Below are 12,951 nucleotides of genomic sequence, written 5' to 3' on the forward strand. Positions count from 1 at the left end.
CGAATGATGGAGACCACTGTGCTCTCCGGGACCTTCAAAGCTGTAGAAATTTTTTTGTACCCTTCCCCAGATCTGTGCCTCGATACAATCCTGTCTCGGAGGTCCACAGACAATTCCTTTGACTTCATGGCTTGGTTTCTGCTCTGACATGCACTGTCAACAGTGGGACCTTATATAGACCGGTGTGTGCCTTTCCAAATCATGTCCAATCAATTGAATTTACTGCAGGTGGACTCCAATCAAGATGTAGAAACATCTCAAGGATGATCAGTGGAAACAGGATGAACCTGAGCTCAATTTTGAGTGTCATAGCAAAGGGTGTGAATACTTATGTACATGCAATATTCCGGTTTTTATGTTTAATAAATTTGCAAAAAATTTCTACAAAACCTTTTTCACAATTCATTATGGGGTATTGTGTGTAGATTATTGAGGAAAAAAAAGGAATTAATCCATTTTGGAATAAGGCTGTAACATAAAAAAATGTGGGGAAAGTGAAGGGGTGTGAATACTTTCCGGATACACTGTGTATATATATATATGTACACACACACACACACACACACACACATATATATATATACACACAAACATATATTACAGGTGTGAAACAGTCAATCAATCAATCTGGATCGATATATCGATTCAATGATCAACGGTCCAATATCATCGATGCAAAGTGAAAACTACTACTACTACTACTTTTGGCTGCTCCCATTAGGGGTCGCGACAGTGGCTGTGGCGATCAATGCAAAGTGGAAAACCTCGATCCATATCATCATCTTTAAGATACGCCTAAGATGTGAACATTTTGAAGTTCAATATCTCTAAACCACTGAGCACACAGACAGAACCTTGTAAATTCAAGGTGCTGAAGAATAGATATGCATGGTTTATGTTCAAAATTTAAAGGTCATCAAGGTCTCTTTAAGTTAACTAAAAAACATTTGCACTTAAACATGAACGACTGGGGATGCACAAGCCAGTGCTTTCTTAGTGCCAATCCCAAGCCCGGATAAATGGGGACGGTTGGGTCAGGAAGGGCATCCAATGTAAAACCTATGCCAAATCAAATATGTGGATCATAACTCAGACTTCCATACTGGAAAGTTAAGGCCCAGGTTACCAACGACCGCCACTGGTACTGTTGGCCAGCAGGGTGCTGGTGGAAACTATGGTACTACTGGACGAAGGAGAAGGAGAGGAGGAAGGCATGTCCAGAGGCAGTGGGAGAAGAGGAAGGGTAGGAGTATGAAGGTGAGAGTCAGAACTTTTAATGTTGATACAATGACTGGTGAAGGGAGAGAGCTGGCTGATATGAAGGAGAGAAGGAAGGTAGATATACTGTGTGTGCAAGAGACCAGGTGGAAGTGGAGTAAGGCTGGGAGAATTGGAGATGGGTTCAAACTCTCCTACCGTGGTGTGAATGGGAGGAGAAATGGGGTAGGGGTAATTCTGAAGGAAGAGAGTGTCAGACGGTGATGAGTATCAAGCTGGAAATCGAAGGTGTGATGACGAATATAATCAGCGCATATACCCCGCAAGTTGGGAGTTAGATGGAAGAGAAAGAAGAATTCTTGAGCCAGTTGGATGAAGTGGTGGAGAGTGTACCCAAGGAGGACAGAGTGGTGATTGGAACGGACTTCAGTGGGCATGTTGATGAAGGGAATAGAGGTGATGAGGAGGTGATGGCTAGGTATGGTATCAAGGAGAGGAATGTGGAAGGACAGATGGTGGTGGATTTTATGAAAAGGATGGGAATGGCTGTGGTGAATACATATTTCAAGAAGAGGGAAGAACACAGGGTGACCCATAAGAGTGGAGGAAGGTGCACACAGGTGGACTATATCTGATGCAGGAGGCATGATCTGAAAGGGCTTGGAGACTGCAAGGTGGTGACAAGAGGAAATGTAGCTAGGCAGCATCGGATGGTGGCCTGTAGGATGACTTTGAAGATCACGATGAGGAAGAAAGTGAAGGTAGAGCCAGGGATCAAATGGTGGAAGTTGAAGAAGGAAGACCATTGTGTGGAGTTCAGGGAGGAATTTAGACAGGCACTGGGTGGTAGTGAAGAGTTGCCAGAAGGCTGGGCAACCACTGCAGAAATACTGAGGGAGACAGCTAGGAAGGTACTTGGTGTGTCATCTGGATAGAGGAAGGAAGACAAGGAGACTTGGTGGTGGAATGAGGAAGTACAACAAATTATACGTAGGAAAAGGTTGGTAAAGAAGAAGTGGAATAGTCAGAAAGATGAAGTAAGTAGACAGGAATACAAGGAGATGCAGCGTAAAGTGAGGAGAGAGGTGACAAAGGCAAAGGAAAAGGCGTACGGCGAGTTGTATGAGAGGTTAGGCAGTAAGGAAGGAGAAAAGGACTTGTACCAATTGGCTAGACAGAGGGACTGAGCTGGCAAGGATGTAGCAAGTTAGGGTGATGAAGGATTGAGATGGAAATGTGCTGTCAAGTGAAGAGAGTGTGTTGAGAAGGTGGAAGAAGTATTTTGAGGGGCAGATGAATGAAGAAAATGAGAGAGAAGGTTGAATGATGTGGGGATAATGAATCAGGAAGTGCTGTGCATTAACAAGGATGACGTGAGGGCAGCTATGAAGAGGATGAAGAGCGGAAAAGTGGTTGGTTCAGATGATATACCTGTGGAGGCACAGAGATGTTTAGGAGAGATGGCAGTGGAGTTTTTAACTAGATTGTTTAACACAATCTTGGAAAGTGAGAGGATGCCTGAGGAGGGGAGAAGAAGTGTACTGGTTTTCAAGAATAAGGGTATAAACTTGATCAGCCACAGCATGATGTTATGGGAAAGAGTAGTGGAAGCTAGGTTAAGAGGAGAGGTGATGATTAGTAAGAAGCAGTATGGTTTCATGCCAGGAAAGAGGACCACAGATGCAACATTTGCTTTGAGAGTGTTGATGGAGAAGTAAAGAGAAGGTCAGAAGTAGTTATATTGCGTCTGTGGATTTAGAGAAAGCATTTGACTGGGTGCTGAGAAAGGAAGTGTGGTATTATATGAGGAAGTCGGGAGTGGCAGAGAAGTATGTAAGAGTGGTGCAGGATATGTATGAGGGCAGTGTGACAATGGTTAGCTGTGCGGTAGGAGTGACAGTTGGGTTCAAGGTGGAGGTAGAATTGCGTAAAGGATCAACTCTGAGCCCTTTCTTGTTTGCAATGGTGATGTACAGGTTGACAGACAACATCAGGCAGAAGTCTCCGTGGACTATGATGTTCGCGGATGAAATTGTGATCTCTAGTGAGAGTAGTGAGCAGGCTGAAGAGAGCCTGGAGGGGTGGAGGTATGCACTGGAGAGAAGAGGAATGAAAGTCACTAGGAGCAAGATGGAATACATATGCGTGAGCGAAGGGGAGGACAGAGGAATGGTGAGGATGCAAGGAGTAGAGGTGGCAAAGGGGTCAACTGTTCAAAGTAATGGGGAGTGCAGAAGAGAGTTGAAGAAGAGATTACAGGAAGAGTGGAGTGGGTGGAGAAGAGTAATTTGCAACAGAAGAGCACCAGCAAGAGTTAAAGGGAAGGTTTACAAGATGGTAGTGAGACCAACTATGTTGTATGGCCTGGAGACAGTGGCACTGACGAAAAGACGGGAGGTGGAGCTGGAGGTGGCAGAGTTGAAGATAGAATTTTGTTGGGGGTGAAGAAGATGGACAGGATTAGGAATGGGTGGATACATTAGATTAGATTAGATAGATAGATAAATAGATAGATAGACAGAAAGACAGACAGACAGACAGACAGACAGACACTTGTGATTTCCCCCCATAATGTGTGTGTGTATAATTTTATATTTTAATTTAAAACTTTCATCATGTCTGTCATCTCAAAGTTGTCAGAGATCCATTTCAGACAGCTGTCAGAGTGCTTTCTTTGTAAAAATGGGACATGGGAGTGGATTTTTAAATAAGTAAACAATGAGGCCGTTTACATGATCACAATAATCCAATAACTGGGAATAATCGGGTAATGGTAATAATCCGATTTAACGCGTTTTACATGCACATCAGTAATGCGATATCGGGAAAAAAACTCATTTACATGATTCAGTCAATAGTTGGATTTCTTCCACAAGGACGTGATGTAAAACTCAAACTTCCTGTTGTTTACAACACGGCGTCGTCCAGCATAGCTTTGGTCCCGGTCAGGGCTGTGCCATGGACTGTGCACGTGCAAAAGCTTAGTAGTACTCTCCTTCTTCGCCTTGTCTCAATGAGCAGAAAACAACGGCAACCTTTTTTACAGCAAGCATCTGCTTTTGGTCTTAGCAGCACCGGTCTTCCTCCACCCCTACCAAAACCCCATTCCTGCTGAATGCGCATTCAGAGCAAGGACTGGTGGGAGAGAGTGGTGCTCAAGGAATTCTCAGATGCAGAATGGAGAGAATTTCAAAATGTCACGGAGAGCATTTGTGAAACTCTGATCTCATGAAAGATGTCATGAGCCCGGCCCCGGACAAGATGACAGCGCGTCCCGCTGTACCTCTGGAAATGCGAGTGGCAATTGCATTGTACAAGCTCGGTAGCTGCTGCTGCTCGCCATGTTTACGCTGTTAATGCAACTGCTTCCGCTCGCGTTCTTCTTCTTGTGTTTTAACTACATCCGCTATTACATATTTACACATGCGCAGATGTAATAAAACAAAAGAAACCAGATTAAGCTGTGTATACATGCACTGAATAAATGGATCATTGGGCGAAAAACTAGGTGTGTTTATCTGGTTTCTCATAATCCGATAATGGCTGTTATCCGATAAAGCATATCGGTTTATGTTGTTTACAGGACTACTTGAGTAATCAGGTAACTCCAGAAATCAGATAATAATCGGTTTATTAGTATGCATGTAAACGTGCTCAATAAGGCTTGACCACAAGTCTTCTATGGTGTACAGTGAACTGAAGGATGGATCTTATGAACAGAAAGATATCATCCAGAAAGCTAACAGAGATGGGTCCGCGGTGGTGTAGCGGTCCAAGCATCGGCTTTGTGTCGATGCAGTTGCCCACTGGGGACCGGGGTTCGCACCTTGGTCTCGTCATATCCGACTATGGCCGGACTCGATGAAGAAGCAATAATTGGCAATGCTGTCTTCGGGAGGGGGGCAGAGTCGGCTTGTGTTCGTCACATGAATGCGTCTCTGTGTGTGTCGGAAAAAGCAGTGATCTAGCCTGGATTCGCCTTGTCATGGAAGTGGTGAGGCGTCTCCTTTGAGACTGCCGGCCGGAAAGATGCAGTTGGCGAACGCATACAGTACGAGGGTGGGTGTTTGAACTAGAATAGGGAGCGATTGGCCACCAAATTGGGAGAAAAAGGGAAAAAAAATCAGAAATAAATCTTTAAAAAATTTAAAAAAGAAAGCTAAAAGAGTTTTTGACAGTGGCCCGTTCCATCGTGCTCTTAAAAGGTCTATTTGTATGTGCGAGTCCTATTTGTCCATATCAGCAGCCAGTGTGGCTATGTACCTGGAGGGTGTCATCAATCAGAGTCAGAATGTACTGGACTGTCTGCTCCTTGGAGATATGAGCCATCAGGTTCAGAAAGGTCTTCGCACACTGAGCACAAAAGATAAAAATTGAGAACATAAAGATTAAAAAAAGCACTTCACCCTGCACTATCCTGCACAATCAAAGACAATAAATTTACTCTGATTTACCCCATCAGATCTTTAAACATTCCAAAGTCAAGCAAAGGTTAGCCAAGGCAAAATTGTGTTTTCTGCATTGCAGGTAGTTCTGTTTATGGGAATGAATCTGTGATAACGGGAGAAGATTTTGTTAGAGCTACATCCTATTTATTATGCTGTTATCGAAAATACTAGTTATCAACCTGGGGATATTTTTATAGTTTTCTTTTTCTTTTCTTTTTTATTTAGCAGGAGGGGGTCTTTTAAAGAATGCAAAAGAAATGGAGGCCTATTTCCACTGTATAAATGTATAATACAATGGAAATATGTAATTGTACTGATGTCTCCTTCCAGTATATATACTAAAGTAAAACAGTGAAACGGTTTCAACTGAAAATTAAAAATCAGTATTTGGATTTGCAAAAAATGTGTGCGGTTACCCCCACTCAGTTTGGAGGAGAACAATTTCATACCTGATGTCCTTCATTGGTCAGAATGGCCTGTTTCTCTTCAGAGTGAGCCACTTCAAACTTCTTGATGAACTCACAGTCCTCTGCAGAAATCATCTGACCCCTGTGAGAGTTTACAAAACATTATGTGCTGTTTGATGGACTCTTTTTTTTCTAATTTACAACTTGGAACAAATATGAAATTGTAAGACTGCATGACATATTGGTTAGTTTATCAGTATCTGCCAACAATTGCTTAAAAATGTGTTACTGGTATCGGGACTGATATCAAAATTATGCCCAATATGTCACATCCACGTGTCGACGGCGATGACAGACATTGATGGAAAGACAGGTTTCACTACAGCCTACAGAGAAATATAGGTCCTGTAGATATTCACACGAAGTTGTTTTCACTTGAGGTTACTGTGTGATTGTCAGCATTTTACAAGAAAGCTTTCAGGGATCGACTTGTTCAACAAATGCAAAAGCAAAGAGTAAGGATGCTTTAAAATGTTATGCCAAAATAAACTTACATGTTTTGTCTATTTAATCTTAAATAATCTGTGCTCATATCCTTCAGTGAATGCAGACCTTTGGAAACGGTGTAGTGTTCAGTAATGAATCAGGACAGGTACTAATAAATCAGTGTTGTGTAGATGTCTGCATCTGTTCCAAGCATCACGGTTAAAACAGAATAATGGGTAAACTCCACTGGTGGAAACTTAGACCCATGGTGGTTTTGCGATGAAACAGAACATATCGGTATCAGTATCAGCTGAAATGATCATGGAAAATATCAGTCATCGGATATCAGCAAAAATGTCAATATCTTGCATCCTTTCATAATTATCAATGTGTGGCAATTCAGGTCTGTCACTGGTCCGATTAATGTCAATAGTCTCAAACGGCCCATGTCAAATCTTTTTGTAATACACGTGTGAATAAGTTAATCTTTGTAAATCACATTTCGGTGGCCCTACGCATACGAAATAGGTAGTGATTGTACAGAAAACGGCTTGTGTTCTATTGTAACAGGTGTCTGAAATTCAGATTTGACCAGAAATGTAAAGCGCTTTGAGTGGCTGTTGCAGCTAGAAAAGCACTATATAAAATGCAACTTGATTGATTGATTGATAATTGCATTTCATTGACATGCTAATAACAAGAGGCTAGGTGCACACAAAATGCACAGATGACGAACCTTGGCTTTCTCTTTCTTTTCTTTTTTTCTGCTTGTCTTGAGACAATCAAATCACTTTTAGAGATGGTGCAAGATGTCTTAAAAAGTGCAAGGTAACACTCTCAGAGCAAAAGGTATATTGCTGATTGGGACATGGAATATTCAGGATTAGCTTTTTACTTACAGTAGCACTTCCTAATTACAGCAGTGGCTTGCACAGTTATGGCAACCACTTGAAAAATATTACAAGCCCTCCTCAAGTCAAGAGGCCCAGTGAAAGGCTCATAGAGTTAATATGGCTTTGTTTGTTACCTAAACAGGCTCTGAGGGTATAGAGTCAGCTAACTCACACATAGAAGTCATCAAAAGAAAACATTTTAGGGATGAGACAATGATTCAATAATCATTCTGTTGCGATTTTCTTGGAGTGTATAATCACAGTCAAAATAAGGAAGTGTCACTCAAGACACTGACTCACAAGGCAGGCACTTATGTAGGAATTCTCGTGATCTAAATCTACACCATGACTGCAATTATAAAATGCATTTTTTTTGGAGAATTGGTGTGGTGAAAAAGCCAAAGAATGCCAAAGAATGATTTAAAGAATATTTAAGCTTATAGAGATTATCTATAATGAAAAACCACTAACAAGGACAACATTTTCTGCCAATAACTGAAAGCAGATTGGATAACCTTTGTCTAACCTTTCCTATTGCAGTGGCAAAATCTCTCAGAATTACCAGAAACACCAGTAGCAGAGGGTGAATATATCAATGAAGAAATTATTCTAAGAATTCCTACTTACTGGAGGTAGGACTGCCAGTTGACCTGGTTGGCACGAACTTCAGCTGCCTTAGCAGCAATGATGTTGGTGGGAACTGCAGCGTCCACAGCCCCGCGGATGTCCATCTTGCAGTATGGAGACTAACAATGTGTGGCAATTCAAATACAGCACCACCTGGATGAACAGAGAATGAGATTAAACAACACCAAGATGCATCCTACTACGGTAGTTGGCCTGCTACAACTTGTGGCTCGAAGTGGCATGTTCATTGTCAGCTACAGAAAAGAGCTAATCGTGCAATTGGCTCATAGTGTTATCCCCAAGTAGTACTACACCCAAGGATCTGGTCATAATTCAAATGAAGTCACATCAACTGGCTGCAGTATAGACTGACTTTTACTTGATAAAACCAAGTAAAATACTTCATCAGGGGACTTCAATATGCGTTATTATCAACCACAGCAACCATTTTCTATTCACTGTGAGGTTATTATTTCTCATGCTATAGAAATTCAATTATAACCACTGACTGTTTGGACTCAGCCCTGGCTGGAAGCGAATCCTTCCAGAGCAGGTCATGCTAGCTAACGCTAACTGAACGCCAATGTCACGACTTGATGGGGATGGACGAAAGCTTCGAGCGATAATTTTAAATTGCACTACGGCTATAGATGAATCTAAGATATTTCAAATGCCTAAATTTCGCTGTCAATATGTTATATCAACCATCAATAGGTTAAAGGGCCACTACCAGCACTAGCTATCCGTTAGCCAAAGAGGTAATGCTGACAACTACAATAAGCACAGTGCTAACCCAAGGCAGCCCTTTACTAGCAAATTAGCTGGTTTAGCTCTTATTCTAACATCGCCAAACAGGTTTCACGTTATCGACGATACGAAATTCACCAATCCCAATTTCTACAAGAGCATACGCTGACAAAATGTTAATCCAAACGACAACAAATACCGTAGTAAATGAGACCACTGAGTAGCTCACCCACTGTTTGATCCCACTCAGCGGACAGCTGACTACAATACGTCACGCTGTCATGTGACCCAATCACATGCTGCTCTGCTTCAAGTTTGACAAGTCCTCAAGTTGTCGTAAAATCACTTTTATCCTTGGAAAAATTCCTCAAAAAACGTCCCAGAGCAAAGATAACACAAGAAACACCACGTGTGTGTGTGTGTGTGTGTGTGTGTGTGTGTGTGTGTGTGTGTGTGTGTGTGTGTGTGTGTGTGTGTGTGTGTGTGTGTGTTTTGGCCAGTCCTCACTTCTTTAAGGGTCTATTTTAGGGTTAAGATTTGGGTTTAGGGTTAGGGTTAGAATTAGGTTTAGGTTTAGGTTAAATTATGGGTTGAGGTTAGGCGTATAAATTCTGATGGTTAAGGTTAGGGGCTAGGGAACGAATGTAGTCAGTGAGGGTCGTCACAAGTATAGAAAAACAAATGTGTGTGTGTGTGTGTGTGTGTGTGTGTGTGTGTGTGTGTGTGTGTGTGTGTGTGTGTGTGTGTGTGTGTGTGTGTGTGTGTGTTATAGCCCTACAGACAAGTGACAAATTAAAGGAAAAACCTGAGTGCGTGACCCCTACAGTGAGGGAGTCCAGGGGCTCTGTTATGCTGTGGGGGCATTTTCCTGGCATGGTTTGGGTCCACTTGTCCCCTTAGAGGGAAGGGTCGCTGCAAACCAATACAAAGTTATTCAGAGTGATCGTCTTTATCCTATGATGAGACATTTCTATCCTGATGGGAGTGGTCTCTTCCAGGATGACAATGCCCTCATCCAAAGGGCACGAGGGGGTCACTGAATGGTTTGATGAGTATGAAAATGATGTAAATCATATGCTATGGCCTTCACAGTCACCAGATCTCAACCCAGTTGAACACCTATGGGAGCTTTTGGACCGACGTGGTGGACAGCCCTCTCCACCACCGCCATCATCAAAACACCAAATGAGGGCGTATCTTGGAAGAATGGTGTTCATCCCTGCAGTACAATTCAGAGACTTGTAGAATCTGACAAGGAGCACTTGGACTGTGTTGGACTTGAATGGACTGTGTTGTTAATTGTACTTTTTTGTTTTGATCTCTCAGTTTTTATGTTTTTAGTGGTATCGTTTTTAGGGAATTCTTGGGTGTGTATTTTTGTCTTCTCTGTTGCACTGCTGTGAGCTGGGAGAAACAGCATTTCGTTTTTATTTATGTGCGCAGGTACATAGTGAAAATTACAATAAAATAAATCTTGAATCTTGAATCTTGGAGCTGTTCTGGGGGCTCGTGGTGGCCCAACACCTTACTAACACACTTTATGTTTGTTTTACTTTTCATTTGTCACCCATCTGGGGATCTTGTTTATCTATAGTCTATGCATCTCTCTTGCTCTTTGTATATTTTTTTGTTTATTTATCTGTTTTCAAGTGAAGAGCATCGCATTGCATTTTTATGTACAAACTGTGATAAATAAATAAAGACTGACTGATCCATTTATCCATTGACAAATAGGCATCGCAGATGAAAGTGGTTGACAATAGACATGACCGGCTCATGATTAACCATAAACTGAACCTCATGGGGCTGCGGCCAATCGATAACTATCAGCTGTTTTTGCAGCTGCTGGTTTGTTTCAGCTGACAGGGTCAAAGAGGGCTGAAGTCACTTTCTTGCTCTCGGCGAAGAACTTTGATAAGTCCTCACCCTGTGAGTGAAACCATCCGTTGAAGCACATAGGAAGTGACTCAGTAACATCCGAAACAAAACAAACCCACAACTGTAACTTCTCTTTCCCACATGCTGAGTAGAGTCAGGGCCCATTGAAACGGTGCTGGGTGTACACTGAGAGCGTCATGTTTCCCCGTCAAAGTCCATTTACCATCATATTACATGTACGGTTATTGTTCAGAATTCATCAAGCATCAGAGTTGCATGATAAAGGAATACAGTTTGTCATTAGTCCTTCTTGTCCATCTCCCTCAGACACTAAGACCTCCTAGCTTAATCTGGACTAAGCTGGTGAGATGCAGTCAAGGAGGAATCAGGATTGCATTCAGTGGGAACATAGTTGTAATCCCCTTCTGCCCTCGCCACTGTAAACACTCGTCTCTTGTCTCTTGTTAGAGTTACCGATGTTTCGTCATCGTCTTTTTATCTTTTTTTTGCTGGTTTTTTCTTCATTTTGATACAATGTGAATCAGAAAGAACACAGGGCCAACATAGAGGGTGCAGAGAGTGTGGTTCGCCTATGATTTTAGATAGGCTCGCTGACAGACCTCATGTAGGGAGTGGGGCGCTGTAGATGGAGCATGCCCTGCGTTAGAGGGGTGCGACGGTGGGAGATCAGGCCCACATCGGCTCTGCGGGGGATCGGTCACACCAGGGCCCTAATGTGGCAGCGGATACAGGGACTGGCTCAGGCCTGCCGCCATGGTGTGAGCTGTCAGGCTGCAGGAAGCTACAACGACCATGCCCAGGACAGTGAGGAGCAGGAGATGGTGTTCCTTGAGGTAAAGACACAGTACCACTTCACCATCACAACCATCAGCCTCATTTGCATTGTTTGCAATGTTGCATTGTTGCATTTGCACTGACAGGTAAATAGTAACTTTGAAGGCAATCCTGTATACATAGGTTAATTCTTGGGGGGAGGGGGATACAATGATAACCAATTTGATTACTAGGTCAAGATTACTTAAATTTATTGGTCAAAGTAAATGCATTGCATAGTCAAGTCAAGTCAATTTTATTTGAAAAGCCCAGCATCACAAATTACAAACGTGCCTCAAGGGGCTTTACAGCAACACAACATCCTCTCCTTAGACCCTTGCATCGCGTAAGGAACAACTCCCTAAAAAAAAATTTTTTTTAAACCCTTTAGCAGGGAGAAAAAAAACAAAACAGGAAGAAACCTCAGGGAGAGCAACAGAGGAGGGATCTCTCTCCCAAGATAGACAACATGCAATGGATGTTGTGTTTACACAATTTACACAATACAACATTGAAAGAGGATAACACAGTAACTGTTTCAGATCAAAGGTTGCGAACAATGGATGTCACTTATTTTCTAACTCAATAAAAAGCTAGCCAAAGGCAATTAAATCCCATTGATCCATTATCGACAACATTCTCATCAAGACCAGATAGACCAGTTTTTGAGATTCGGAGCAACCATGAAATTGATCACTGTCCTTCTAAAGGTTTCTATTGACCATCAAGAATGACAAAGATGTGACATACATTCATCATGCTGTCTGCTGTGTTTAGCACACATAGGTTATTCTTGTCTGTAATTCTGTTGCCATTTTTTGCTTCTTGGGTGCCAAGACGTCCATTTAGGGAGGTACTTTCTGTCTGCACAAAGCTTAAGAAGATTAAGCAGAGTTGGCAAAGATGCTGTGTCTTGAAATAGTGTGATACAAACTCACAACAGATCTGGAGACAGCCGTTGACAGATCTGACTCGTGAAAAGACGCAAAACAACTACATTGATGGCAAGCAGGTTGCAAGGATTTACGTCCTAATAAAACATTTCATGGTAGTCAGGCTGCTATAAATAGCCGTGATAGTCTTAAGACTATGATTTTCACTTTAGGCTGCAGATTAATTTGTGGTAAATGGATGAACGAGGATTTCCAATGGCTTTCGGTTGTACTTTTCTTTTGTACAACAATATGTTCATTAATAATTTCAAATTACTTCCAACAAGAACGAAATAAGTGTGTTCTCGCCCAGCAAGAGAAATATCAAGAGGCAAATAGATTATTGTTCAACATTAAAATTAGGCCTTCCCTTACATGCCTGACATTTGGAAGATAATAACAGAATGCAAAGAACAATAATGAAATGAAAAATGGTAACGCTTTACATTCATTGCATGTAATAAGTGTTAGTTAATCAGTA

At 42.0% G+C, this 12,951-nt stretch overlaps 1 protein-coding gene across 2 annotated transcripts in view; it reads right to left on the reverse strand.

The window, feature by feature from the left end:
- The window catches only part of atp6v1h (ATPase H+ transporting V1 subunit H), a 42,349-nt gene extending 33,263 nt beyond the window's left edge, over positions 1–9,086 (reverse strand). Inside the window, exons 1-4 of one of the 2 annotated variants that reach the window (XM_056293223.1) lie at positions 9,056–9,086; positions 8,080–8,232; positions 6,116–6,215; positions 5,482–5,571 (exon numbers count right to left, since the gene is read on the reverse strand). In XM_056293223.1, coding sequence (XP_056149198.1) covers positions 5,482–5,571; positions 6,116–6,215; positions 8,080–8,183 — 294 coding nt within the window. In that variant the 5' untranslated portion in view covers positions 8,184–8,232; positions 9,056–9,086. Of the gene's footprint in view, positions 1–5,481; positions 5,572–6,115; positions 6,216–8,079; positions 8,233–9,025 lie in introns of both variants that reach the window. The other variant, XM_056293224.1, reaches the window with a different exon arrangement.
- Positions 9,087–12,951: the final 3,865 nt, after the last annotated feature.

Source organism: Lampris incognitus, chromosome 14, assembly GCF_029633865.1.
Source record: "Lampris incognitus isolate fLamInc1 chromosome 14, fLamInc1.hap2, whole genome shotgun sequence".
NCBI lineage: Eukaryota > Metazoa > Chordata > Actinopteri > Lampriformes > Lampridae > Lampris > Lampris incognitus.